At 40.3% G+C, this 25594-nt stretch overlaps 3 protein-coding genes across 4 annotated transcripts in view; 1 reads left to right on the forward strand and 2 right to left on the reverse strand.

Moving 5' to 3' along the window:
* Positions 1 to 12630, forward strand: part of LOC116699543 (uncharacterized) — a 21142-nt gene extending 8512 nt beyond the window's left edge. For both annotated transcript variants that reach the window (XM_032532199.1, XM_032532200.1), the window contains exons 19-43: positions 16 to 232; positions 440 to 594; positions 670 to 782; positions 2268 to 2349; positions 2570 to 2707; positions 2909 to 3071; positions 3162 to 3277; positions 3468 to 3614; positions 4062 to 4178; positions 5675 to 5791; positions 5887 to 6045; positions 6252 to 6413; positions 7020 to 7182; positions 7276 to 7469; positions 7549 to 7641; positions 7786 to 7990; positions 8567 to 8754; positions 9791 to 9888; positions 10516 to 10700; positions 10803 to 10993; positions 11151 to 11316; positions 11426 to 11535; positions 11684 to 11809; positions 12111 to 12237; positions 12337 to 12630. In XM_032532199.1, coding sequence (XP_032388090.1) covers positions 16 to 232; positions 440 to 594; positions 670 to 782; positions 2268 to 2349; positions 2570 to 2707; positions 2909 to 3071; positions 3162 to 3277; positions 3468 to 3614; positions 4062 to 4178; positions 5675 to 5791; positions 5887 to 6045; positions 6252 to 6413; positions 7020 to 7182; positions 7276 to 7469; positions 7549 to 7641; positions 7786 to 7990; positions 8567 to 8754; positions 9791 to 9888; positions 10516 to 10700; positions 10803 to 10993; positions 11151 to 11316; positions 11426 to 11535; positions 11684 to 11809; positions 12111 to 12237; positions 12337 to 12347 — 3543 coding nt within the window. In that variant the 3' untranslated portion in view covers positions 12348 to 12630. The remainder of the gene's footprint in view (positions 1 to 15; positions 233 to 439; positions 595 to 669; positions 783 to 2267; positions 2350 to 2569; positions 2708 to 2908; positions 3072 to 3161; positions 3278 to 3467; positions 3615 to 4061; positions 4179 to 5674; positions 5792 to 5886; positions 6046 to 6251; positions 6414 to 7019; positions 7183 to 7275; positions 7470 to 7548; positions 7642 to 7785; positions 7991 to 8566; positions 8755 to 9790; positions 9889 to 10515; positions 10701 to 10802; positions 10994 to 11150; positions 11317 to 11425; positions 11536 to 11683; positions 11810 to 12110; positions 12238 to 12336) is intronic.
* Positions 12631 to 13293: 663 nt separating this feature from the next.
* On the reverse strand, positions 13294 to 17193 carry LOC116699737 (V-type proton ATPase subunit d 1). The gene is made up of 8 exons (XM_032532460.1): positions 16897 to 17193; positions 16083 to 16254; positions 15646 to 15824; positions 14509 to 14588; positions 14193 to 14270; positions 13920 to 14096; positions 13731 to 13808; positions 13294 to 13507 (listed from the first exon to the last, which is right to left on the reverse strand). Exons 1-8 carry the CDS (start codon positions 17015 to 17017, stop codon positions 13334 to 13336), a joined length of 1059 nt encoding a protein of 352 aa, XP_032388351.1. The 5' UTR covers positions 17018 to 17193; the 3' UTR covers positions 13294 to 13333.
* Positions 17194 to 19517: 2324 nt separating this feature from the next.
* Positions 19518 to 24190, reverse strand: asip2b (agouti signaling protein, nonagouti homolog (mouse) 2b). Its single transcript, XM_032532432.1, has 4 exons — positions 24022 to 24190; positions 23795 to 23917; positions 19982 to 20055; positions 19518 to 19758 (listed from the first exon to the last, which is right to left on the reverse strand). Exons 1-4 carry the CDS (start codon positions 24167 to 24169, stop codon positions 19591 to 19593), a joined length of 513 nt encoding a protein of 170 aa, XP_032388323.1. The 5' UTR covers positions 24170 to 24190; the 3' UTR covers positions 19518 to 19590.
* Between the last annotated feature and the right edge of the window lie 1404 nt (positions 24191 to 25594).

A 25594-nucleotide genomic window follows, 5' to 3' on the forward strand; every position in this document is an offset into this window, starting at 1 on the left:
ATTTTCATTTCCAAGGGCCTATGTTCCATCCAGGGAGTCTTTTCTCAGCTTGAGTCCAGGGCTTGGCTCACTGTAGATGGACACAAGCTGCTCGCCTCCGGCTTGAATATCAGTGTGGGTGATGGACATCTAGCCCTGCTGCTATCCTACTCTCCACCAGCTTCTAATCAGACAGGGACGCAGGACAGTGCACAGCACAGTCTGGACACTACCCTGACCGCTCAGTTCAAAGGTAAAATTTCATATTTGTGTTTTAATGTTGTTTCCTGAAGTTCGGGATGTGTAAATGCTGCTTTGGTTGTTTTTCAGTACCTTTTTCAGTTTCTTTTTGCAAAAAAAAAGAGGTTGGTTTAGACAATGTTTTCTCATGATTGGTATGAAGGGCTATTTTAAGTATTATAGTGTTTACCTTTAAGAACAGTATTGATCTTATCTGCAGGTCCTTTGCGGAGCGCTGTAGTAGATGTTCACTGTCAGTACTGGAGAATCCGAATGGTGGGGGACGTTGGAGGCTGGGGGGCACATGGAGGGTCCAAGGAGGCCAGAGTAACACTAAAATACACTGTGCAGGGACAAACTAGCCCTGCCTTACAGGTGAGGGTCACATCCAATTTAAATTCCCACAACTTTACTTCTCTGTGCTAACCATCTCTGTGACTGTCGATGAAGGTGGAGGTCTGGGGAAGACTTACTGAGTCACAGCTGAGGTGCTCCATGGCTGTGAACCCTGAACTCAGCTCCTCACTGGCACTCATTATCCAGGGACACCATCTGCCTCATAGGTACGCATACTGAAACCTGATCAATCTAGTTTTAGATCAGGTCACAGCACTGAGTCTGCACTGTTGAGGGTACATAATGATATTGCCTTGTCCGTAGATGCCGGGAATCCTACTGTTTTAGTCCTTTTGGACCTCACAGCGGCGTTTGACACAGTGGACCATGCAGTCCTCCTTTCTCGCCTTGAGAATTTTGTAGGCATCAGAGGCTTGGCACTCAAATGTTTTAGCTCCTATTTGTCAAATAGGAGCTTTTCTGTTATGATTGGTGACCTCTCCTCGTCAGTTGCTCCTGTCTCTTGTTGGGTACCACAGGGATCCATTCTTGGCCCCATTCTGTTTTCTTTATATATGCATCCTTTAGGGGATATTATAGGAAAGCAAAACCTATCTTTTCTTTGCTATGCAGATGATTTGCAAATCTATTTGCCTATGAAAGAAAATGACAGTGTTGCACTAAACTCCCTGCTTAGTTGTATCACTGATATTAAGTTGTGGCTTTCAGACAACTTTCTTAAGTTGAATGAAGGTAAAACGGAGTGTATTATTTTCAGTACTCCAGGCGTGCAAAATGGTCCAACTTTGAGTTTGGGAGCTCTGGCATCGTACACTAGATCGGCCGTCAAAAACTTGGGGGTTACTTTTGATTGCAGCATGAAATTTGATAAGCAGATCAATAATGTTGTTAAAATTAGCTTTTTCCAGCTTTGTCTGCTGGCTGAAGTTAAGCCTTTCCTGAGCAGGCACGACCTAGAAAAGGCCATTCATGCTTTTATTTGTTCATTGTTGGACAACTGTAATGCCCTCTATGTTGGTCTGACTCAGACGTCCAACTCACACCTTTAACTGTGCAAAATGCTACTGCTCACTTTTTAACAAATACATCTAGACATGCACACATCACTCTAGTTCTCTACACACTGCATTGGCTCCCGGTGCGTTTTAGAATAGATTTTAAGATTTTATTGTTTGTTTTTAAGGCTTTAAATGGTCTCACCCCAGAGTATTTGTCTGAAATTTTAACTTTGCGGGACCACAACCGGTCTTCAAATCAGTTGGTTTTAGAAGTCCCAAGGTCCAGGTATAAACAGTGGGGTGATCAGGCTTTTGCAGTTGCTGCCCTGAGACTCTGGAACAAGTTACTCCCTGATATTCGCACTGTTACAGATGTAGACCTTTTTAGGTCCAAACTCAAAACATATATGTTTAGTCTGGCTTTTAATACGTAGCAGTGGTGTGACAATTTCACACTTTTGTTTCTTTGTAACTTTTTCTGATTTCACAGTTTTCTATGTTCACTCTTTCTATTGTATGATGTGATTTTACTCATTCTGATTTTAAGCACTTTGGATACCTGCTGGTTGCTGTAAAATGCTATGTAAATACATTTTGATTGATTAAATTCCGAATCACACTGCCGACATTTAGAAAGTCTTCTGTCAATCAAAGACATGTACAAACTATAAGTGACAAGTTTCTTTTGTCCAGCAAGGACCTGATGGTGAAGGTGGTCCACAATATTCCCAGGATGTTGGTTTACCTGCCTTCTCAGCTCAATGTCCGCTCTCAGGTGGGTTCTTATTCTAAAAGGCGCTCTTATTATTATTATTATTATTATATTCCAATAAAACGAGAATTAAGTAACAGTGCTATGCAAAATTTGTGCTGGACTCACAATTGTTATGCTGTTATTATGTTATTAATTTCTATGCATTTGTTCTAGTAATTTAAGAGTTTTAGGGGCATGGCATGTCACAACAGGAGTCAACATCTCCCTTCCCTTTCTCCAGCTGAACCAGTCTCAGTCCAGTGTTGCAGGTTTGGTGGAGGTGTTGTCAGGCAGGAGGAGGCTGTTGGCTCTGGGGGAACTGGCAGCAATAGAGAATGGATGGAGACAAGTTCTAGAGCTCAAACACTCATACCCACAGGTATTTCATAGCGAACATAGCTCTTCACTATAAATATAGTAAATATATAGGCCTATATATTCTATTTACATTTAAGATTATTGGCAATATTGCACTTTAATTCGGGTGTCAAGGATGATCAAACAGTGGTCAGATCTAAAGAAAAGTGCACTTGATCAGTCTTTAATAGACAAAGTTTCAGTGATTGTCTTTGTTCTGTAGTTAAAGCCGCTCCCCAGGACTGTTGCAGTGAAGACGGTGTATGAGGCCAGGAACTGGAGCTACCAAGTTCAACATGGAGCTGTGTGGGGCAGCCAGGAGTTGATCTTGTCTGGTTTCTACTCTGCACCTCCAACACTGGAGATGGGGAACCAGAGCCTGAAGGGTAGACCATTTTTATCATATCTAACAGGATGCCTACACAAGGGTGGCTGACTACAGGTTGTTGATGTCTTTCTTTTGTTGTTGACTTCAGTTCAGATCAACTGCATTCCCCGTTGGACTAGTTTGGAGGTGACTCTCGAGCGTTCCTTATATGGCCGTCTGGACAGTGTTTTAGTGGGCTGGACGAGGCATGGCCGACTGGAGCAGGTCAGACTGGACAACATCCTCCTAAAATGCGAAGGGGCTTCGTTCAAATAAATATTTTTGTCTCCTTTTTTTGTCCACTAAGAAATTGTCATATTCAAAATGTAATGACCAATTTAATGTACAGTAAACACTTGTCTTGACTTTTTTTATTTAATGTCTCTTTCGCTTTCTGCGGTTGGTTTATCTCAAGGTCAGAGCTCTGAGCTTTTGGAGTCGATCAGAGGACACAAACGAGACCAAACTGGAGCTGAAACAGCCCTTCTCGTCCGCACTCAGCCAGATGTCCCTTCACATACTGTCACACAGCTCACAGATGGAACAACGCAGCAGCCACCATGTATGCTGCTACACATTTACCTCTTCATCTTACACGCACACGCACACACATTATATATAATATATATATATATAATATATATATATATAGTACAGGCCAAAAGTTTGGTTACACTTTCACGCTCAATGCGTTTCCTTTATTTTTATGACTATTTACATTGTAAATTCTCGCTGAAGGCATCAAAACTATTCGTGAACACATCGTGAACACATATGGAATTATGTACTCGTCCACACTCACCTAATCACAGTTTCAATCTGTCAGGATTTTTTTATTATGTTATACATATGTCTACTATATTGGATATCATGCATAATGTTTACTGAAACTAAACTAAATTTAGAATAATTCTGATAATTTTGCATAGTGTAAATACAGTACAAAATGAGAAGTTATGAGTTTTATTGTACGTTTAATAATTTATTATTATGTTTTTTTATTGTGCAGACCCATCTCTCATGGGACAGCACCACAGTCCCTGTCAATGTCTCCATAATCTTGAAAAAACAGTGGCAGAACAATACCAACAGGGGGCAGGCATGTGCTCTGTTCTCAACGCAACAGGTTAGTGGACTCTGCAAGTTTCAAACTCCTCAAATGTCTTGTATACTTGTGTATAATAAATCTTTATTGAGTGTGCAATTACTTAATAATATATACACATAGAGAAATATATACATGTGTATATATACGCACACACACACACACACACACACAGATATAATGTATATATTTTTCTCTCAATGTTTTTTTAAGTCTTTATTGGCATGACATTTGTTTTTTACTGTAAAGTTTGGGATAGATGAATACAATTTCTTTAGCAATCTTATTATGTTAAGATATAATTATATTTGCCATATTTTAAGTGAAAGTCTCTATCTCACCTGTCATGCAGCGACCACAGACTCTTTTGTCTGTTGGTAAACAGGACGTCTTGTGTCGTCCTTTCTCTGTAGCTAGTCCATGGTCACTGTGTCTGTATTTGGTCAGGATCTGTCTCTGCTTTGTATTTTTGACAGTAAAGAGATAATCTGCCAATTTATATTCATGGTTTAGGGCTAGATATCAATTTAGTTTGTTTTCAGTCTTGGTTTGATTCATCCAGTGTTCCAGATAGGCATCTTTTGTTAATCTGATTAGTGGTAGGAAAGCAGTTCTTGTCTGAGGTTGAACAATATTGGGTTTTATTGATCATTATATTAGTCTGAGGACCAGCTGATAGAAGGGACTGTTTTGGGGGTTTAGCTCTTTTTTGCATTGCTGTATTGCTAGTTTGTATTGCTTAAGATTTTAGGTTGTGTCTCAATTTGAGATGTAACCAAAATGTAAGTGTCATTTTCTTAATGTTAATAATCATGGGGTAGCACCCTAGTTTTGTGAATTATGCATTAGTTGGTGTTTTCCTTCGGGTGTTCAATATGGATTAAATGGACAGAAATCCGCATGCAGTGCCTCTATGGGATGCTTGTCCCATCTAATGTGGTCTTGATGGCTAAGTGATCCCCAAACTGCACTACAATAAAGGGCGATTGGTTGGACTGCACTTTCACACATTTTAGTCTAAATTCTAATTGCTATGTCTACTTTGTAAAATGTTCTTCTAATTGCATAGCGTGTGTTATATCATTTTTGTTTTAGTGCATTCACTGCCAGACCAAAGTTTCCCAAGGCACTGATTTTAAGTCCCATCATCATAGTAGAGGGTGTGATCTAGTGAGTGTTTCCTAATTTGAATTCAAATTTGTTTTCCTGAGATCTGGGCTTCTGTTAGCAGAACATGATTTATGATTTGTTAAAGTTGACTGTCAGGGTCTACTTCTGACCGTACTGCTCCAGGAGGTCCTGGAGCTGCTGTAGTCCTTGGTGCCTGGGTGACAGCAACAACGGATCATTAGCATAATAAATACATTTTACTTCCTTATTGTTAATAATAAGGCCAATGTAGATGTTAAATAGTGTTGGAAACAAGCTGTCGCCCTGACAGACCTCTCCTTTGAGTGAGTAATTTGTGTGTGTGCGTGCGTGCGTGCGTGCGTGCATGTGCACATGTGTGTGTGTAGATGGCAGTGTCTTCTGTCAAAGGTTGTGTGTCAGTGGGTCAGGAGGGAAACTCGTATTCACAGAATGCAGAGCTGAGATGGGACAACAGGAGCGCCAAGCAGAGCATGAAGTACCAGGTACTCTAAAAGTTAAAACCTTTAATTGCTATGAAGTATTCACTCTTCATGTGATTGCAGATGGCTGATGTTTGTGTTTTCTGTATTGTTCCTAGAGGGGTCCACGGGGAATGCACAGCCTTCAGGTGAATGTTGGCCTAGACAAAGTGTCTCCTGAACCCTGTCCGTCACACACACTCCTGACTAAGATTCAGACCAACCTCAGGGATCGCCTGGAGCACACAGTGCTGCTTGGCCTCTGCCCCCCACAGCCAGTGAGTCCATACATCTGCTTCTTTTATTTCTCACTGCTTTCCTTCCTTTCATAGTGTGGGGTGTCAGTTTGGACTGTAGTTGTACTGTGATAAACTTGCACAGTCTCCTAATGTCCCTGGGGAAAAGTATTACAGAGTTACAGGCTGCTGCCGTGCTTATTTCTTTTCTTCAGCTGTTGTTTTTTTTCTCTTTGTGTGTCTCTCAGACTTTCTCGTGGTCAGGATCTCACAGAGTGAACTCAGGAGAGAAGCTGTTTTACACACAGTCTCGTCTATCGGTGACTGGACGGCCCCACCAGTGCAGCCTCACCTTCGCCTTGATCAACTCCTCTACTGCTCAGGGCTCCAACATGTCTCTGTTCTCTGAGGTGAACAACCCTCTGGGGATTAATTACAAATAATGTGTCTCAGCTATAACTTTAGTTTAATATGGCATGTCATATCACTTTTATATTATTGGGTATGATGGTTTTATTACATTGCTGCCAGGACTTTATCTTAACATGGCCTTATCAGAATTGGATTAAATAGCACTCTGTACACATGTGGCTGTTATCGCGGCTTCTCTGTGTGTGAGCTTTTGTATTTCTGTCTTTGTGAGGACCAATTTAAGTTTTCAGCCTGGAGTGGGAGGATGCTTTTGGAAAATAAAGAGTTGATCCTTACTTCTTAAAAAGTTAACATTAGAAGTTAACATTTCTAGAGGTAGATGAGAGGGCCAATACCACACTCATGTCTGTTAGTTAATATTAAAAACAAAATCCACATACTAGCACTTCTAAAACTCACTGATTAACACGTTATAGCTCAGTAGTTTAATCTGTACAAAAATAAGTGTAAGTTTGTAAGGACCAGTTTTGGTTTTACGGAAGGTTATATGCCAGACTATTTCTTGGCTATTCAGGCTGATTGCCTGGAAACCTCATGGTGACAACAAGACTGACAACAAGTGTTTGCGTGTGTACACTTCATAGTCTAGGATTGGTAATTGGAGTGTAGAGGTGGGAAGCAGTGCCTTGTGGTGGCCCCAGGGGTCTGGTCTCCAGATGCAGGCCAGACTAGACCGCAGTGAGAAGATCTGGCTGAACTGGACGGCAGAGGGACAATGTTTTCAGACCACAGCAGGCTACACAAACGGTAAATACAGAATTATCTCTGCTAAACTTTCAAAAACATGACAAAAATATTAAAACTAGGATTATGAAGAATTCAATCTATGTCCGGGTCCAGGTTCAGGTCCAGGTCTGAATGAGGACGTGACTGTGGTGGCATGTGTGGGAACAAATCGCAGTTTGAGGCTGGATGTGCAGAAAAGAGACAACAGCAGAAAACCTGAAACTCTGGGCAGTGTGTCTGTGGGATCAGCCAATCAGAGGCTGATGCTAAGAGCAAGTGGCTGTTTGGAAAGTCTAACTGCAGTGGAGGTATCACCAAAACAACAAAAGTTGCCACATTTTACCATTAAAGCATGGCACATTGAAATACTGTATATTGTTTTCACAGGAACGAATTCAATACTTGAGCTGTCAGTTACAGAATAAGCTGCTGGAGAGAATCAATACATTGCAGTATCACCTTGTTGAATTCAAACGTCAGGTAACCAAACTACTGGATACCACCGAATAATTAATGTCAATATTTAGTTCTTTATGCTCAGACAATACTGTAAGGGTCTAACTTTAAGCCTTGAATGTTTTGTTTTTTTTCTTATGTGGCTTCTCTTTACAACCTTCTCTGCAGTCCAGGGACAGTGAGTTGCTCCAGGAGCTGAGCGCTCTACCTCTTTATGTTTCCCATCGAGCAAAGGCTCTACTGGAGCACAGAGACGGAGGTTTGTTGGCTTTGTGGCAGAGCGGCCCTTTGCGTCGCATTGTCACCAACAACCTGCCTCGCTTTCTCAGTCTGCTGCAGCATGCTTCTCTTCTGGGACAACAGGAACTGAGGAGTGAGTCTAGAGAGATGTTACTATTCACTCATGTCGGCCGATGCCTTGACTGGCAAAGGAATCAGAAATCTTGATGATGTCATTGAAATAAAATGGTAGAAACAGAAGCATTGAGAAAGCAGATATAGAAGATGTAACCATCTCTTGCTGTCTTGTTTGGCCAATACCTTTATTTCTCATTTCCTAAAAAAACTACAGATGTCTGTTTGATAGACAGACGGGTCCACAGGCACATTAGCTAAAATGATAGAATAATTCACTGTGGTTGTGTATGCACAGTAAATTTAATTGCTGTAATAGACATGCCCTTTAGTTTTTTTCCTCACATGCAGAAATCTAATTTCTTCAAGAAACCCCAAACTAATCCTCTCTTTCCCTTTGCGTCATTATCTGATACATGAAAAGCATCTCTTCTGTCTCACGTTATTTATTTTTTTCTTACACAATCACAGACTTTTTGTTTAATCACTTCTTGTGAATCTTGTAACTTCAATGTGAGAAAAACTTGTATGTGCTATTGCTCTCAAAAGCCATCTTAATGCACAAAGTGTGAAAAGTGTTGTGCTCCATCCTCAGGGCCCCTAGCCACTCTGGCAGGTGTGTACCAAGATGTGAAGGGCCAGAGGCTGGAGGCGTTGTGGAGGGAGGCTGTTTCTTTGTGGACTGACCAGCTGGTGGAGGTCCTACCTATGCTTTTGGAGAACCCTCAGCTGAGGCCACTGGCTCAGGCCAGTGTCGCCATGCTCAGCGTCGCCCTGGATGTGGTGAGAAAGCTGCACGCTGCAGCTTTTTTCTTTTGTGTTAGACATTAGGTTGTCTATATCCTCGACGTTACACTACCGGGATTGCTCCTTTGCTGCCAGGAATTGTGCTGGATCACACTCTTTTTGGCCGGATATTCAGTACCTTCTGCTTTCTTTATGTTGGAATTTTAAACACCGAACGATTTATGAGGACTATGGTTAACTGCGCCTCAGATCTCTGCAGGGTAGATCAAGACTGCTTGCTAGACTATGTGTCCAATATGAGTTTTCTGTTCCACGACTTAAACAACTTTTTTGAATGTACGCCTTACACCAAAACAAGTTCCTTCCCGGGGCTATTTTGCAGCGGCACGGGGGCTCCATGCAGAGCTTAGTGCCGGCCAAGATGATTATGAATGATTTATTGACGCCAAGAAACCAGAGCACGTTTGTTTCCCATCCCGAAATGCTGTGTGGACTAGCCAGACCCTCCTTTGCAGCGCTGTTGAGGAAGGTCTGGCTTTGTCAGACTAGAACATAGATAACATTAATAATTTCTCTTCAGCTAATTTAAAGCGCATTGACAGTGTGCATGTCTGATTCTGTTTCATTGAGTGTGTTTACATGCATACTGATATCCCAATTATGATCGGGTTTTTGGAGTGTCCTATTTATGTTTACTGCATGTAAATATTCTGGTTTTAAATCATGGATAAGCTCCTATTCTGGATTTAAAAAACCTGGAAATGCTAGAAATGGCTGTTATCTGATCATTCTCTTCTATGTATTCAGGTACAGAATTGACTCAAGTTACAAAGTAATTAGTCAGTAAAACATGAAATATGATGATAAACTTGTAAAATGTACAGTAATTATGACCAACATGATACCAAAAAGGGTCTGACTTTGGACATGCAGAGTAGACAGAAAGGCAGTAATGTTCAGGTAACTCAGTCAGACAAGACAAATCCAAGGTAAGACTCAAACCCAGCATACTAATATGCATGCATACACACTCAATAGTGTGCATTTATGGTTGGTGTTCTGTGTGCACCAGGCAGGACAGCATACTTACCACTGGGCGGAGACCAGGTTGGCAATGGCTCTGTCTGGAGTCAGGAAGCGACTGGCCTCTGTCTACAAATTCTCCCCGAGGTACTGCACATGTCTGAGACACATGAAGACAAACTCTCTGCATGCCTTTTTTTCATTCATTCGTTCATTAATTCATTAATTTATTCTTTCATTTACTCAATTACGTAAAAGATGTCAGAGGAGGGACAAATCTTTCATTGTATAATAGTATGCCAATCCCTCCCATAAGAACCAAGGTCACAGGGTATCTTGGTAACACCTGTGCAGGGTTTTTGGATGTTACATATAAATGTCTTTTAACAGTTTTTTTGTGTGACTTCATTTCAATTTGAAGCAGGTCTTTACTATACTTTCTGAAATATAGTCATTGAAATGTTCTTGTGTAACAAAAGTTATAAAACTAAGTTGACGGTGAGTTTAACATGCCTGCAAATCTATAAATCAATCCTTACTGCACAATAATAAACTAGCAATAAAGCTTTTGAACAACAGGTAATATAATAGTGTTTCCTATAACTAATGCATTTTATGTAGAGGGTAGTGTCCCATAAAGTTGTTGTGAAAATTGATTTGGACTCAAGCTTCAAAGTTCTGCATTTGCTGTTAAATTGCTAAATCAGAACAAAATAGATGTAAGAAAATTATTCCAGTAAGATATTGTAAATTGTGTTTTCTTGGTTTTTGAAGTGAGTGTTTAGTGGTTGCATCAGTGGCGCTGCCACCACTGCCCTGGTCCAGGGTGTCCCAGGCGGGACTGGTGGAGGTCCTTCTGGAGGAGTGGCTCCTGAGGCCCTTGTTGACCCTCACCTCCGTCAGGCCCACAGCTGAGCTTTACCGCCTTAAAAGGAAGACCATGGACAGCCCATTTATACGTAAGACTACCGTGTTCTAACAATATACTGTACATATAGTGCAACTTTACTGGAAGACTTAATCGAGGTTGCAATGCTGTCTTTCTTATTTCTTTCTCTAAGACCAAGCTCTCCTGGTGGCAGATCAGTTTGTGGTGACATTTGATGGTCACCTGTATGAGCTCCCGGGCTCCTGCCCACTGCTCCTCGCTCAAGACGTCGGCGCTGAGAGTTTATTCACGCTGCTGCACACTTCAGACTTCCTTCTGTTCAAAATTAATAACAGCACAGTCACCATTCAGCACAATGGGCAGGTATGTGTTAATGTAGGTGAAAACTTGGCTCATATAAATTAAGAGAGTAGAGTCTTGTGATTTCCGGCAGCAGCAACTAGTCAGCGAAAAAAATGGAAATTGGTGCAGTAAATGGCTTCGTTCTACACGTTAGAAGAAATATATATTTGTGTCACAGGTGACCAACTGCAACAGTGCTGTAACATACCCGTTCCACAGTGACGATGGAGTGGCTGTCAGGAGAGGGTCAAATATTGTGCAGGTGTCCAATCAGAATGGCGTGTCAGTGTCATGTGAACTCTCGCTTGAGGTGTGCAGCTTCACTCTCGATGGATGGTTGCATGGTAGGAAAAAACTAAAGATTTAACACAAGTTAGGAGAATAAGTCCATGGCCATAAGAACTGATCCTTAGTATTGGTAACAACATGTTTTTGTTTTTTTTATCTACACAGGCAGGTCCACTGGTCTGTTAGGGACTAATGACAATGAAGCAGGGAACGATTTTCCTTTGCCTGATGGATCTCAGGCTGAAAACTTGGAGGAATTTTTCTACAGTTGGCAGGTAGGAAAAGTGACTGGCAGTGTTTTTATATGAAATACATACAGAAGAAAGTCATAAAATCATCTGTCTGCACATTCATGTTGGAGTTTTGTTGACAAAAAATTATCCAGTTCTCAGCTGCAGTTTGATCATCTGTCTGTGTCTTTAGATGAAACCGGAGTGTATTAAATTGCCTGGTGTAACAGAGCCCTCTCCGAAAGCAGCCACAAGCCCTGGAACCTGTGACTTCCTGTTTTCCTCTCCTGATTCTCCGCTTAGTTCCTGTTTCAGGGTGGTGAGTTGAAAAACACCTGTGTGAATGAACAATGTTGCACCTAGCATTATGTAATTCATCTAAGAATTCATCTAAGCTTCTAAGACACTGTGAAAACATGTACAGTATCTGGCACGGCGCCCACCAGACAGCCTCGACCTAACCTTGTCTTAATAGATTTTCATGACCAAGAAAAGAAATTCATTAGCTGGATGTGATGAGTTACATTTTCAAAAACTTATATGACCTTTTGCACTTATATATTTCCCACATGGATTAGATGAAGGAAAAACTTTTTTTTACAATATGTTTTTGTCGCCAGGTGGATCCTCGTCAGTTCTTGTTGGTGTGTGAAGTGAGCTCCTCCAGAGCACCGTGTAGATTAGCATCGGCTTTTGTTCATCTTTGCAAGCAGAACTACATACCTCTGGAGATCCCTGTCCAGTGCTGTAAGTTTAGCTATTACATACCATGCATGTTTAGACTCATGCTGAGTTCTGATCTATGATACTGTGTCATGATGTTTTACAATTTTCTTTTTGTTTTAGTGAAAGTATGAAGGGAGGACAAGCTGATGAAGAGCAAAGATGTGTGACCTGTTAGCTGCTAAAACTGACACATTTACACTTTTATACCACTGTTTGTGCAACATTACTTATATACTTATATTTTGTATTACATTTTGTACTCTATTGTATAGTTACACATTGTTATACCTCATTTAATGTACGCCTTTGCTCTATTTAGACATGCAGATACAGTGGTGCTCATACGTTTATGAACCCATGCTAAAGTTCACCAAAAAGAGGAATAAAAAGTTATCTTTTGGAAATTGATATTAATGCCTTAATAAAAAAAAAATGTTTTAAATTCATCCATTATAGAAGCACGGATCCAATATTATGCATCCTGATAAAATTCCCTTGGCCTTTGGAATTAAAATAACCCCATGTCATCACATACCCTTCACCATACATAGAGATTGACCTGATTTTATTTCAGTTAGCCTAATAGCTGGTTTGATTTACATTGAGAAATGATTTTATAGAAAGTACCCCATAGGGGTGTGTATAGATTTGCCCCCTTTCTTTTAAGGAAGAACATTTATTTTTTTATGATAGAAAATTTTCACAAAGAAAATGGATGTCCGTAAAGGTTGGATTTTTCCTAATCTTTTTAATCAAGGCATTAAGATCAATTTCCAAAAGATGATTTTTTTTTCTTCCTCTTTTTAACTTTAGCATGAGTTCATAACCTTATGAGCACAACTGTATTGTACCAGCAATGTAAATGTGAACACACCAACTATAGCAAGTAGTTTATTCTTAATCACGACGCCTCATTTTTGTATTTTCTGTGCTGTGATGTAGTGCAAACACTGAAAATATTTGTGACTGACTTTAGCACAACCCTAGTAACTAATCCTCACAACCAAACTTGGATCATAAAGAGATCAACAAATGTGTTTTTGATAAAGTGCATTTATTAACTTGTTGTATGCAACTGTATGTTGAATATAGGTATGTATTTATCTTTATTGCTCAGTTAAGTTGTTCCCTGGAAGATGGGTATGTAGTTGTGTATCTTGGACTTCTGTCTCTGTGTGACACACTCAGCGATCCAGACAATGTTGCGACTCTCCTGCTCCTTCAGTTTGATGTAGGAGTAAAATACTCCAAAGTGGAACTGCTGCAGGAAAGCAAGAGTGTTCAGCTTCACCTGCGAAAAGATTAAGGATGAAAGTTGAAGCCGCTCAGACAGACAGAAAGACAGGTTTACAGTACATACAATGTTAAAACAGTTCACACATAAATCATGTTTAGATTATGTTTGCACTGTGTTTTAGCTCTTCAGAAATATAAAAACAAAAACAAAAAAAAACAATAACAATCCACCCACTGGTTGACTTGTCAAAATATTTCCTTTGAACAGTTTACAGTACCTCTTGTTCAAAGAATCTGTCTTCCAGAGTCTTAAAACCTGATCCTGGCTCAGGGTCATCGAACATGATTTTATATGCCTGCAGGGAGATCACGTTATATGTTAACCTCATGCACGGTATGAGTTAAATTTACTGCAGTATGGACACAGCAGCTTGTTAAAGAATCCTCCAAAATGTGATTAGACTCACTGGGTAACAGTTTGCCACTGCTTTGACCTGCTCGTGGTCCTCTGCCCTGGCCAGCAGGCTCAGCCCTTCAGGGTAAAGTTTGCCACAAGATGGATACAATGCACTCCTGTCTGTACCGCTGAGATCTGTCCCAAAGGAGTTCACTGTGATGATGAAGGCCCGTCTATCTGCCTCAAACTGCAGCACACATACATACAGAGCATTTTCACAAAATTGTCCTATATGGTATGTACAACTTCAACAAGTTCAGCCTAGTGGAAAGTGTCACTGTACCTCGAGGATAGGACACATGATATCTTTTGTGTCACCACCAATGGTCTTGCAGAAAGAGTGGAAAGACTCTAAATATGCCTTTGAAGAAAAAGCATATTGATCATACCGGAATAAGGGCTTTAACTGTCTTTGACATTAGTTAAATTCCATAATCTCAACCAAAGAGGGAAAGACTGTAAAACTTGTGTCACAGTAGTAAACTCTACATAGCTCACTTGCGCGCGCACACACACACACAGACAGACACAGACACACTAACACAGGCATCATGGTAAATTATTATGATAGTCATGCCATCTTATGTCACCCAACTCACCTTAAACAGTTTGCTTCTGAGGATCTCTGCTTCCATTTCATCCAGGTTGCACTCAGAAACAGCATCCTGGAAAAATTGAGCTATGACACAACAACACAGTGGGCATCAGTTTGTATCATTGGTCTGATATTATATATAACTTTTTATTTACCAGAACTTCAAAATGAATGATAAAAATAAAAACATGTAAGTCAAATATTCTGATTTATTAAAGGCCCGAACAGACAAGTTTTAAAATTGCTAATCAAAAATTTGAAATCCACTCACTATGATGGAATAGCGGTTGGTGGATTTACTCATTGTTTCATTTCCACTGCAAGGTTCTGTTTGACTCGTCTAAACTGAACTGACGGTAGCTTGGCTATTCAATATTGACTTGTTTGTGCAGGATGTTGCGCTTGTGACGGTTCTCCCTGATCAGTGGTGTGCAGTGTTTCAACTCCATCTTCTACTATCGGCTCAGCTGGATTGGAAACTTGACCACGGTGGTACCAAAAAAAATAAAAGGTTCTATCCAGAAGTTTTGCTTAGGGAAAACTAAAAAAGAACGAGTCAAGTTGAGTGGAGCTATGCCATACAATGCAGTGGAAATTCAGGTTAGCAAGCTTGCTAGCTCTGAGAGAGTTTTTCCTTTTTTCTGTAAGTCTTTACTTATGAAAATGGGGTACAACTCTGAGAACAAAATACAAAGAGGGGAGTAAAAAGCCCAGGAAAATAGAAAGAAGCTCAGAGAGCTATTGTAGCTGATGAGCGCTAACCTGTTGATTAGTATTTGGCGAGATAGATGGCCAGTTACATTCAAGATTAAAAATACATTTAGTTTACTTTAAAAAAGATTTAGTTTTTCATTTTCTTGTGTACCCTACTTACATACATCCAAACAAAATGCCGTTCCTCCCAGCCCGCAACAGTGCAACCTGAAAGGATTCTAAGATTTGAGTTTGTAAGTTAGCATATCATTTTTCTGTTTTTTGTCTTTATTTTTCCTCACCAAAAGGAAATGGGCTTTCAGAGATTTTTCCTCCCCACCATAAAAAGCCACTGCCACTGTAAACAGGTTATGGTTCATTATCTCTAGTTACTACACTAAAGTTGACAATCTTTTGGTGTTCAACACAGATTATCTAATCAATCTACCTAGTGGTGTGTCCACCAGGATTGCTGAGTAGAGCTCAGTTGGGGTACGAGCGATGCCCACTGCTGCCATTTGGTCAAAGGCTCCCAGTGGGTGACACCGCGGGAGGAGCTCTGCCACCTCTCTCTGTTTCAGGGCCCCGGTGATCAGCATCACCACATTGTCGATCATGTAGCTGTAGCTGTAACACAGAACAGTGTACATGGATTCACCTGCATCGCATTATATATTACATCCCCTTTATTTTTTACAACTAGGAAACTGGTAGCACACACAGTAAGTGTAGTGAAATTGGATTTATTTAAGGACTGGTATCATAATAAAGGGAAGAAAATGTATATTACCTTAACAAAAGTCTTTTGAAGATAAGCAATAAAAAATTGGTAGCTACGGGAAATGTAACATTTGTATAATTCATAACATAGTACATGTAGCATACGTTATGTAGTCAAGGAAGGTAGACAGTGGAGGCAGGGCATTGGAGCGAAGGCAGCTGAATTCAGTCAACAGGTTCTCCCTCAGCTTGCTGTCCACCATAGACACAGTCAGGTCCTCTTCAGACGAAGACAACATCTTACCGTATTCTGTGCTCTGCAGATGGAGCTTCATGTCTGAGAAGAGTAGAGGGAAAACATTACATAACGTTTTCCCACAGCTGCCTCCTGTAAAATTGTAGTTACAAAAAAATAGAAAGAGGTGAATCGCCAAGATGATTCCCACATGGCTGTACTTGTTAAAGACATTGCAGCTGATGATGACTATATATCACAGACAAGTAGAACACAGATGGTGTATAATAAATAAACTGCAATTTAGGAGTTTCAAAGAGTTTTTCTAAGAACTACTTGCCACAGTGTGGACAAACTAACACGACTGATGAGTGGAAGAGGAAACAGTCCTGAAAAAAGATACAGTGCTGTAGTACATATCATTTGTCAAATCTGCACTGACTTGAACTGCATGTCTCTCAGAAAGGAATGCCTGATTCTGGTTATCTCCTTGATAAACGGGCTCAAGGTTAGATAAGTTGATCCCAGTTAAATCCACTGCAGCGGAAATCTTTGAAAAGATATAGTTCTGGAGTAGCTCAATTCGCATACTATGAATTTTTATGACATTTATATGACAAACTATCACTTTTTCATAACATTTTTATAGCATTATAAAGCCTACTATGCCTACTTCTACTATATACTACTACTACTACTACTACTACAACTAAAATATGTCCAAAAATGACACAAAATTCTTACCCTCAAGTGTGTCACACTGGGCCAGATTGTGATAGTCAGTGCGAGTCAGGATTCCGGCCTTCATTCCACGAACCAGACCCTCCAGATAGCCGTGATTCACATTGAAACTGAGCTCCGCCATGATGCTGAAATGAGCTATCAACAAGCCCGGGTGTAATTGAAGTGATGTCTCCCCGTCCAAATGTGTCTGTCTTTGTTTTTTACAGTAACTTCTGCATTATTTCCTCTCTGACTAACATCCATGCAGTTATTTTCCCTTCCTCTTTGACACCAAGAAATTCCATAAGTGTTTGTGTTCACAGTTCCTGCTCTCAAGTTCAGTCTGGCTACACGGGTTAATAGCTCTTTTTCTGTGTACTCTACTTTTTACCCAGGGAGAGAAATGTCTCCGCATTTATTTATTTATTTTTGTGATTATTTTCTTGGCTTTTTGTTCTTTTTTTCAATAGAATAGTACAGATAGAAGGGGGGGGGACACTCAGTAAGGGCCAAAGGTCAGATACAAACCCAGACCGCTGCCAATGACTCAGCCTACATGGAGTCGGCCCAGAAAAATGTCTCTTTTTAACAGACAGTAGATAAAAAGTGACCCCCAACTGCTTTGAGCGCCAACTATGTGGCATCCCGTTCACTCTGACACCTCTCCATTAATGCAAGTTTATGGGTCCTGTGTGTGCATGTGTGTGTATTTTACGCCTATGTGAGTGATGTAACAACAACAGAGTGTAAAAATTGAATTTACCCACAGAGGGATAAGTAAGGGTTGTTCTTCTTACCTTTTTAACTGCTCTCCATCGTGAAAGGCTCACAACCGTTACAATATGGGCAATCAATCTCAGTTTATACATTTTATACATTTTGCATGTGTGAGAATGAATCTGTGCAAAATCTGGCAGCCGGACACACATAATGTAGTGCATTATGTTCCATGCAGATATATTTATATGAGACATAATCGCTGACCATTCCTTATGTACGCTTCGCCAACTATTTTGGACTTGAGCACTTAGTGTGACATAATCAGAAACAGTACATGTGTAATTATATGGGTTGCTCCATTATGGAGACATTACTGAATTTTTAATATGACTTTTTTATTAAAGCTTCACTTTTTGTTATCTTAAAGGTGCTCTAAGCAATGTCACGTATGTTTTAGGCTACAATATTTGTTGTCACATACAGCAAACATCTCCTCACTATCTGAGCTGTCTGTCCCCAGAATGCACTGTAAAAAACGCGGTCTCTGTAGACTGCCCAGGGTCTACAAACGGCAACAAAACCAAACTGTGCCCACCTGCACCACGAAGCATAGATACACAAACAGTGTTCCAGCGTTCCAGCCAATAACCGACAAGAAGGATTTGGGGGTGGGGGTTGGGGGGGTTAGCGCGCGGAAGGACAGAAGGGAGGGGGAGGAGACGGGATGAGGAGGGAGGGGAAAACTTGTCTTGTTTTGTTTGAAAATACTTTGAATGTCACCCAACAGGTAACGTCACCCAACATCGCTTAGAGCACCTTTAAACTCCTTTATGGTCATGGCTTTACATACAGAACATTTGATCAATCTTTACATAAAAACTACCCTTCTTTTTCCACCAGAAGTGGAGCAGACAGTGTCCCAAACAAAGTAATACAGTACTGTATGTGGACCACAGTTTGCCCAGCAAGGATTTAGGAGATGCAAAACTGCCTTATTTTGGAATTCCCAGTCTAACATCATGTGTGTATGCACATTCTTCCTGGATACACAGTTGGCCCCCCACACATGAGATTTTTATTCATTATCTTTCGGCTTTCCACATCGCCTTGAAAAATAATACAAAGTAGCTTAAGTCCCTATTTATCCGCAAGACAGCTGCCAGCAAAAAACTTGTACTAACTAGTTTGTTTTGCATTGCTTTGATGTTGTGTCTCACATTTCCTAAATTCAACATGGTTTCCTCCCAGAAATCCACATGTAAGCGACTCGTTATTCTACATTTATTAATGTATGTACAGTATGCGTTTTAGGATATTTATCCACTAAAGAAACAATAAGGAAAAGCACAAAACAAGGATAGTATAGGTTTATTATATATTTAATCAACTGCAAAAATATAAACTAAGTTTAATGTATAAATCCACATGTGTATAACTAATAATTCCACATTTACTTAAATGTGTTCTCCAAGGTTTATGTTTTTACAAAGGAACAGAACAATCTGTTTTTTAATTGTTGATGGCTAAAAACTGATAATTTTGCTTTATTTTTTTCCACAGTCTGTGGAAATAATTTTAGTTTCGTTTAGTCTGTACAGCAGAAAGGTTAAAAAAATAAATCTAAACCTTGTTTTATGGTAGGAGAGCAGAAATAATAAAGATATTCATAAGCTGCATTAGTGCAAGGCACAACACAGGTTACATGTTAATTGTCTACATAAATGAAAAAGCATATGTCACCCGTAAGTTGTAACACCTACATTCTGTATGTCGGGTGTTTGGAAATTATGTAAACATTTATGTAAGTATTTTCTTTTTCATGCCTCAGGAGGCAGAAAAATACACGCTTCACCCTTCCATTCCCATGTCACCTTCCGTCACTCAAGTGTTGAAGCCACAGACAATGGAAAATAGTTTTGTCATGATTTTCAAATATTTTTAATATTCTCTGAACTGCACCTACAGGCCAGACAGCAGTGTATATGTATGTTCCATCTACGTCTTCTTTAAGCACATGGGGTTCATCCTCCAGCAATGACAGATGGTGTTGAAGAGTCGACAGCGGCAGGTGGCGCAGGGGTCGCAGCACGGGACGAGGGCGGAGCAGCTTTCCATCAGGCGGCCGCAGCGACGTGCAGGGGACATGAGGTTTGACTTGTGTTTCTGAAACAAGAGAGATCATTTAAATAAGGTGTCTCACTACAAAATGGAAAAATAGTTCAAATCCTCGGGATTGACAAATGTGCAACAAATACAAACACTTTACACTGTCCTAAAGATTGAGCCTTGACATTTAAAGATTGAGTAAGTGACTTTGCGCAGAGATGGTTGATATTTGAACTCAACCCAATACAAAAGCAGCTTAAGAGGAGTAAAGAAAGCTTACAGGAGGGTTACTTTCCTGTGGCGGAGAAATCTTTTGCCTCGCGAACAGTCGTCTGACCTTTGCTTGGCTCGAAACTAGAGTTGGAAATAACAGAAGAATCCATGTTTACTGTTAAAAACACATTAACCATAGCTTATACTAATGACTCAGTTTCCAGAAAAAAAAAAACTCACCACACTCTTAAGACCTGCTTTATTCCGGTCTCACACCAAACAACAAGCTTCTTCGTTATTCTCCTCTCTTTGTACGGTCAGATCAGCTCTTTGCCTCAGAAGACAAGTTAACATGTCTTAAATACTATGAGATTAAATGTACCAGATGGGTGCTCTGGTTTTGCCCTGGGGTCTTCCTCCAGTCAAACATGCCAGGGCATCTTTTCTGACAAGGAAAAGTTAACTAGAGCATTTTTGTTGTAATAAAAAAAAAGAAGCTGGCAGGGTTTTGGTTCCAAAAAGCAGCCGATAGAATAACTGAAATTGTTGGGTTGGGATTATAATGTAAAACAGACGATGGCATCTTAAAAAAAAAAGTGCCTCATCGACTACTTTAAAAGTGATGGTTCACTAGTTCTACCCTGAGCTTCTTGGAAGTCAAAGAGCTCCTCCCTGTCCTCTGGGAATCTCCATCTCATTGTGGTGAATGGGTTTGTGTGTCCCCGGGATGCAGTAACTTCAAGAACCAGTCTGACTCAACCACAAATTGACAGATTAACCTCACAGGAAATAAGGAAACCAGGACCCCCTCCTGAGGCCAGTGCTTGCACCCATGGGACAAGGTTAGGACTGCCACCATACGGGCTCACCACCCACAAGGAGGGGGGTAACGGTTCAATGCACTGCCAGAAAACTTGGCGTGGTAACACCCGTTTATCTTAACTTGATTTTAGAGTGTGGTGGTTGTAGAAAATGTATTTACTGTTTTCTTTTTGATCCCTCCTTCTTCCCATCTTTCTGCATCATTTGCCATCCTGTTGGCAGGACGATGTTTAATCAACTGGAAGTCTACATATCCTCCCTCACATTCCTGCTAAATGGAAACTATTAAGCTCACATTAAAAGGCTCATCAAATAAGTTTGGGAGGAAGTGACATCCAATTTTCAGTATGTTAAAAGAGTTATATTTTCAGTTGTCAGCTCTTCTGTTTACAGTTTTTTGTGATGTTTATGGTACTGTACTATTAAGTATATCTGTACAACTTACTCCTGCTATTCAACAACCAGTGGATGGATTTCCATTAAATTTTGTACAGAGACATCCATGGCCCCCAGAGGATAAATACTAATAACTTTGGTGACCCCAGACTTTTCCTTTAGTGCCACCAGCAAATTAGTATTTGTGTTTTGGGCTGAAATGTTTCGATAACTGTTGAACTGCTATGAAGTTTGGTACGGACATCAATGTTGCTAAATATGAGTTGTGATAACTTGGTGATCTTGACTTTTCATCTAGCGCTATCATGTGGTCAAAATTATAATTTATCCAATATTTTGGTTTAGGACTAAATACATGCAGAACGTTCCCATCAGCCTCAACCAGCGTGGGCAACTTTCCCCCACCAAAAAAAAATCATCCGTCAAAAAAATCGGGCCATTTAAAAAATTTTGAAAATCACTTTTATAAAAGAGTAATTAGCGCATAAAGTCGCTGTTTTTATATGTGAGCCCAGATTAAAATGCATACAGTATTACCAACACCACTATTGCTATTAGTGCATTGGCCTCAACTGTCCTTTGTGTTTAGTGCTAATTAGCAAATGTTTGCTTTCTAAACTAAGGTGACCATGGTAACCATTATACCTGCTAAACCAGTGGTTCTCAACCTTTTCGAGTCACGACCCCCCAGAATTATGAGGTTGGTCCCCCTGCTGATTTTGAGTGATTACTGTGACTGCTCTTATTAATACAAGTAAACAAATAATGCTTTGCTTTAATGAAGTTTACTTCATAGCACCTAGCCTTGTCCAATGTGCTCCAGGCTTTGTGGAATTCCTTTTTATTTTTTATTTTGATAATTCTTTTGGGCATTTTTAGACCTTTATTTACAGAGGACAGCTGAAGACATGAAAGGGGAGAGAGAGGGGGAATGACATGCAGCAAAAAGCCGCTGCCTCGAGGAGTAAATCTCTGTATCTGGGCGCCTGCTCTGCCAGGTGAGCGACCCGGGATTCCTGTGGATTTTTGATGTGTTTGTGACTTTTTCTCTCAAAAACGTTCCCGATCCAACTGTAAACAAAGCATTTCCGCATCACAGAATTTCCAAATTCAGGACTGGAACGTCCTATCAACAATAACAACCTTTATCTATGAATTGCTTTTCAAAACAAGTTTCAAAGTGCTTCACATACAATTTTAAAAGAAAAGACAATAAGTACAGTTGATAAAATATTTTGGAAAAAAACAACAACAACTAAGCATTAAAAAGCAACAATAAAATCAATAAAAACAGAAAGTTTAAAATAGTTTTTAAACTAACTGCGGGGCCCAAACATGAAGGCCCTGTCACCTTTAGTTTGCAGGTTGGACCAAGGAATGGCCAGTAATGACCTGCCACTGAATCTCAGGTTGCATTCAGGTTCGTAGGGGGTCAGGAGGTCAGCTTTATATCCTGGAACTAACCCCCAACGAGCCTTAAGGGATCATTTGAATTTTTAAATCCACTCAAAGACGAACTGAGAGCCAATGATAATTAAGTGATTTTAAACAGGTGTGTTGGAATTGGACATGAGTCTGGCTACCACTTAAATACTTACTAAATCTGCTGAAGTTTATTGAGGTTTTGTTGTGTGAGGCATGAGAAGAGTGCATTGCAGTGATCTAACCGGGATGACATTTTCACATCATCAAATTGATTGGCAGGATTTTTTTTTTAAGCACAAACTAACAGAAGACGACAATAAAATCTAAGTTGTTATTGTTTCTCATGATGTTAAAGTTTCGTCAACAATATTTGCAGCAGTAAAGCCGGCTTAACACACAAGACAATGTTGTAAAGTCAAATTCTTGTTAGTATACTTTTACTTTTTATGGTCAAATTTTATGGATTGGGCATTTAGGTGCAGTGACATACAGGTGCATACAGGACTCTGTTCCAGGACCAGCAGAATCAGGAACAGCTTCTCCCCCTTACTGCACTTCTGGTTAGATGCTATACTGCAATTTGTTGTATTAGTACCTGACAATGACAATGACGTTGAATCTAATCTTAACACCTCGTGCTCACTGTGTTGCAAATCTCCCATCAAAGAACTGAAATAAACCAAAATTGAACCATAGTTTGCCCAAATTAAAGCTGCCGCGAGCTCAGAATCAGGCTACTGGGATGATTTGTCAGCTGTCCAAAACTTTTTAGCTTCAGAAATGATAAAATCATACCAGGGCATTGGTATAATGCAATAATATGCGGGATAGGTTAAAAGACAAACATTATACTTAAAATAAATTGAAGACATTTTCTAAATATTTAATTTTTAATTTTAAAATGAACTTTTTTTTAAATAAAAGAATAATTCTAAATACAAACTAAACCGTGATCAAATGAGTAACGTAACATTTGTCTATACTCCTTTTCGCAATGTATTAATTTCATACTTTTATTGACAAACTGTAACGCAAAACAACATCAATCTATGATAGACATATTCTTCTGTCCAGCTGCATAATTTTAGTCAATTTAAACGACTTTTTAAAGGCTCACAATCACAGAACAACAAAAAAACCTAATCAAATCAACTTATTATTATATTATTATTATTATTATACTTACATTATTTAAAAAAAAAAAAGAAAAGAAAAAAAAGAAGAGGTGAGTCCTTACCTGTGCCATTCTCAGTCTTCCACACATCAGTCTTCGTGTCCTCTGCCCAGCACAGCGGGAAGGCAAGCAGGAAGAAGCACAACCAGTGTCTGCCGTTGATCGTCTTCATGATGATGATGAGATCTGTTGATGACACGTTCAACATCAGTCTCTCAGACCTTAAACACTGTACATGGATCTCAGACTGACACATGCATATGGGGGATAATAATCTACGAATTACGTACTTCTTCTCCTCAAACACCTCACTTCAGCACCCTCGTGTTTCTTTCTGGCTGTGAGGAGCGATCTCAGCCTCCAACAGGGGTTGATGACAAACGACCAGGAGATAAACGTGGCGCCCCCACGTGACGGGCTCGACGCACGACAGTACATGTTTGTTGCCTCGGCAACCGAAGACAGCTCAGTCTCTGAAGTGGGCTAATCTATACAGGGCGTGCGTATATGCATATCTATGGGTAGGCCTATCCAATGTTTTTTTTCTCCCCTCTTCAACATGAACTGCTAACACTAACAGGACCAGCCAACGATGGAGCGTTACATATATTCACTTAAGTAACCTACTTCATGTAGCTGCTGTACTTTTTACATACTCTGGAAAAAATTAAGAGACCATTCTTTTATTTGTCTTAAATCAGTGTCTCTACATGTATGGCAGCCATTCCACTCCAGTGGCTGTTAAATTCCAACACAGGCACACCTCATTCTACTTAATGAGGTGCTGGTTAAGTGATCACCTGAGCCAAATCTTATTTTACGAGGAAAAGTATAAAAGCCACTGCTGTGGTCATCACTATCCTCTTGCAACAGGGCCTGCTGGATGGCAAAAACAGGGCTACTATTACCACACAGGTAATCTAAACAAAAAAAGGAACAATTGACCATGGCAAAAGAGTTAAAAAGAAAAGTTTTGAGTGAGGAAAAGAAGGGTTAAATTCTGGCTTTACTGGCAGAAGAGTGCAGTGAGCGTCAGGTTGCTTCCATCCTTAACATTTCAAAGACGGCAGTTCATAAGAACAAGGTCAACTAACAGACATTGGGGACAACAAAGCTACAGACTGGAAGAGGGCGAAATCGATTGTCCACTGACCGGGATGACCGCCAACTCATTCGCATGTCACTCAAAAACCGTACGATGACATCAAGTGATTTACAAAAAGAATGGCAAACAGCAACTGGGCTGAAGTGCACAGCAAGGACTGTGCGAAACAGGCTCCTGGAAGCAGGGCTGAAGTCGTGCAAAGCCAGAAAACAGCCCTTCATCAATGAGAAGCAAAGACAAGCCGGGCTAAAGTTTGCAAAAGACCATAAGGCTTGGACCCTAGAGGACTGGAGGAAGGTCATCTTCTCTGATGAGTCAAATTTTCAGCTTTGCCCAACACCTGGTCGTCTAAGGGTTAGACGGAGACCTGGAGAGGCCTACAAGCCACAGTGTCTGGCCCCCACTTTTAAATTTGGTGGAGGATCAGTGATGATCTGGGAGTGCTTCAGTAAGGCTGGAATTGGGCAGATTTGTCTTTGTGAAGGACGAATGAATCAAGCATTGTACAAGATTATCCTGGAAGAAAACCTGATCCCCTCTGCTCTGACAATGTTCCCCAACTCTGAGGATTGGCTTTTCCAGCAGGACAACGCTCCATGCCACACAGCCAGGTCAACCAAGGTGTGGATGGAGGACCACCAGATCAAGACCCTGTCATGGCCAGCCCATTCTCCAGACCTGAACCCCATTGAAAACCTCTGGAATTTGATCAAGAGGGAGATGGATGGCCACAAGCCATCCAATAAAGCTGAGCTGCT

The sequence above is a fragment of the Etheostoma spectabile genome, chromosome 12 (assembly GCF_008692095.1).
Source record: "Etheostoma spectabile isolate EspeVRDwgs_2016 chromosome 12, UIUC_Espe_1.0, whole genome shotgun sequence".
In the NCBI taxonomy this organism is placed as follows: Eukaryota; Metazoa; Chordata; class Actinopteri; order Perciformes; family Percidae; genus Etheostoma; species Etheostoma spectabile.

Coding starts and splice junctions, on each gene's coding strand:
- LOC116699737 (XM_032532460.1), bottom strand. CDS start 17,017: ATGGCGGAGCTCAGTTTCAATGTGAATCACGGCTATCTGGAGGGTCTG. Junction 16,255..16,896: donor CCAGTGTGACACACTTGAGG/GTAAGAATTTTG, acceptor TACTCTTCTCAG/ACATGAAGCTCCATCTGCAG. Junction 14,589..15,645: donor CCTGGTGGACACACCACTAG/GTAGATTGATTA, acceptor GTTGTGTCATAG/CTCAATTTTTCCAGGATGCT.
- asip2b (XM_032532432.1), bottom strand. CDS start 24,169: ATGTACTGTCGTGCGTCGAGCCCGTCACGTGGGGGCGCCACGTTTATC. Junction 20,056..23,794: donor GAAGACTGAGAATGGCACAG/GTAAGGACTCAC, acceptor TTCCAACTCTAG/TTTCGAGCCAAGCAAAGGTC. Junction 19,759..19,981: donor CACAGGAAAGTAACCCTCCT/GTAAGCTTTCTT, acceptor CTCTTGTTTCAG/AAACACAAGTCAAACCTCAT.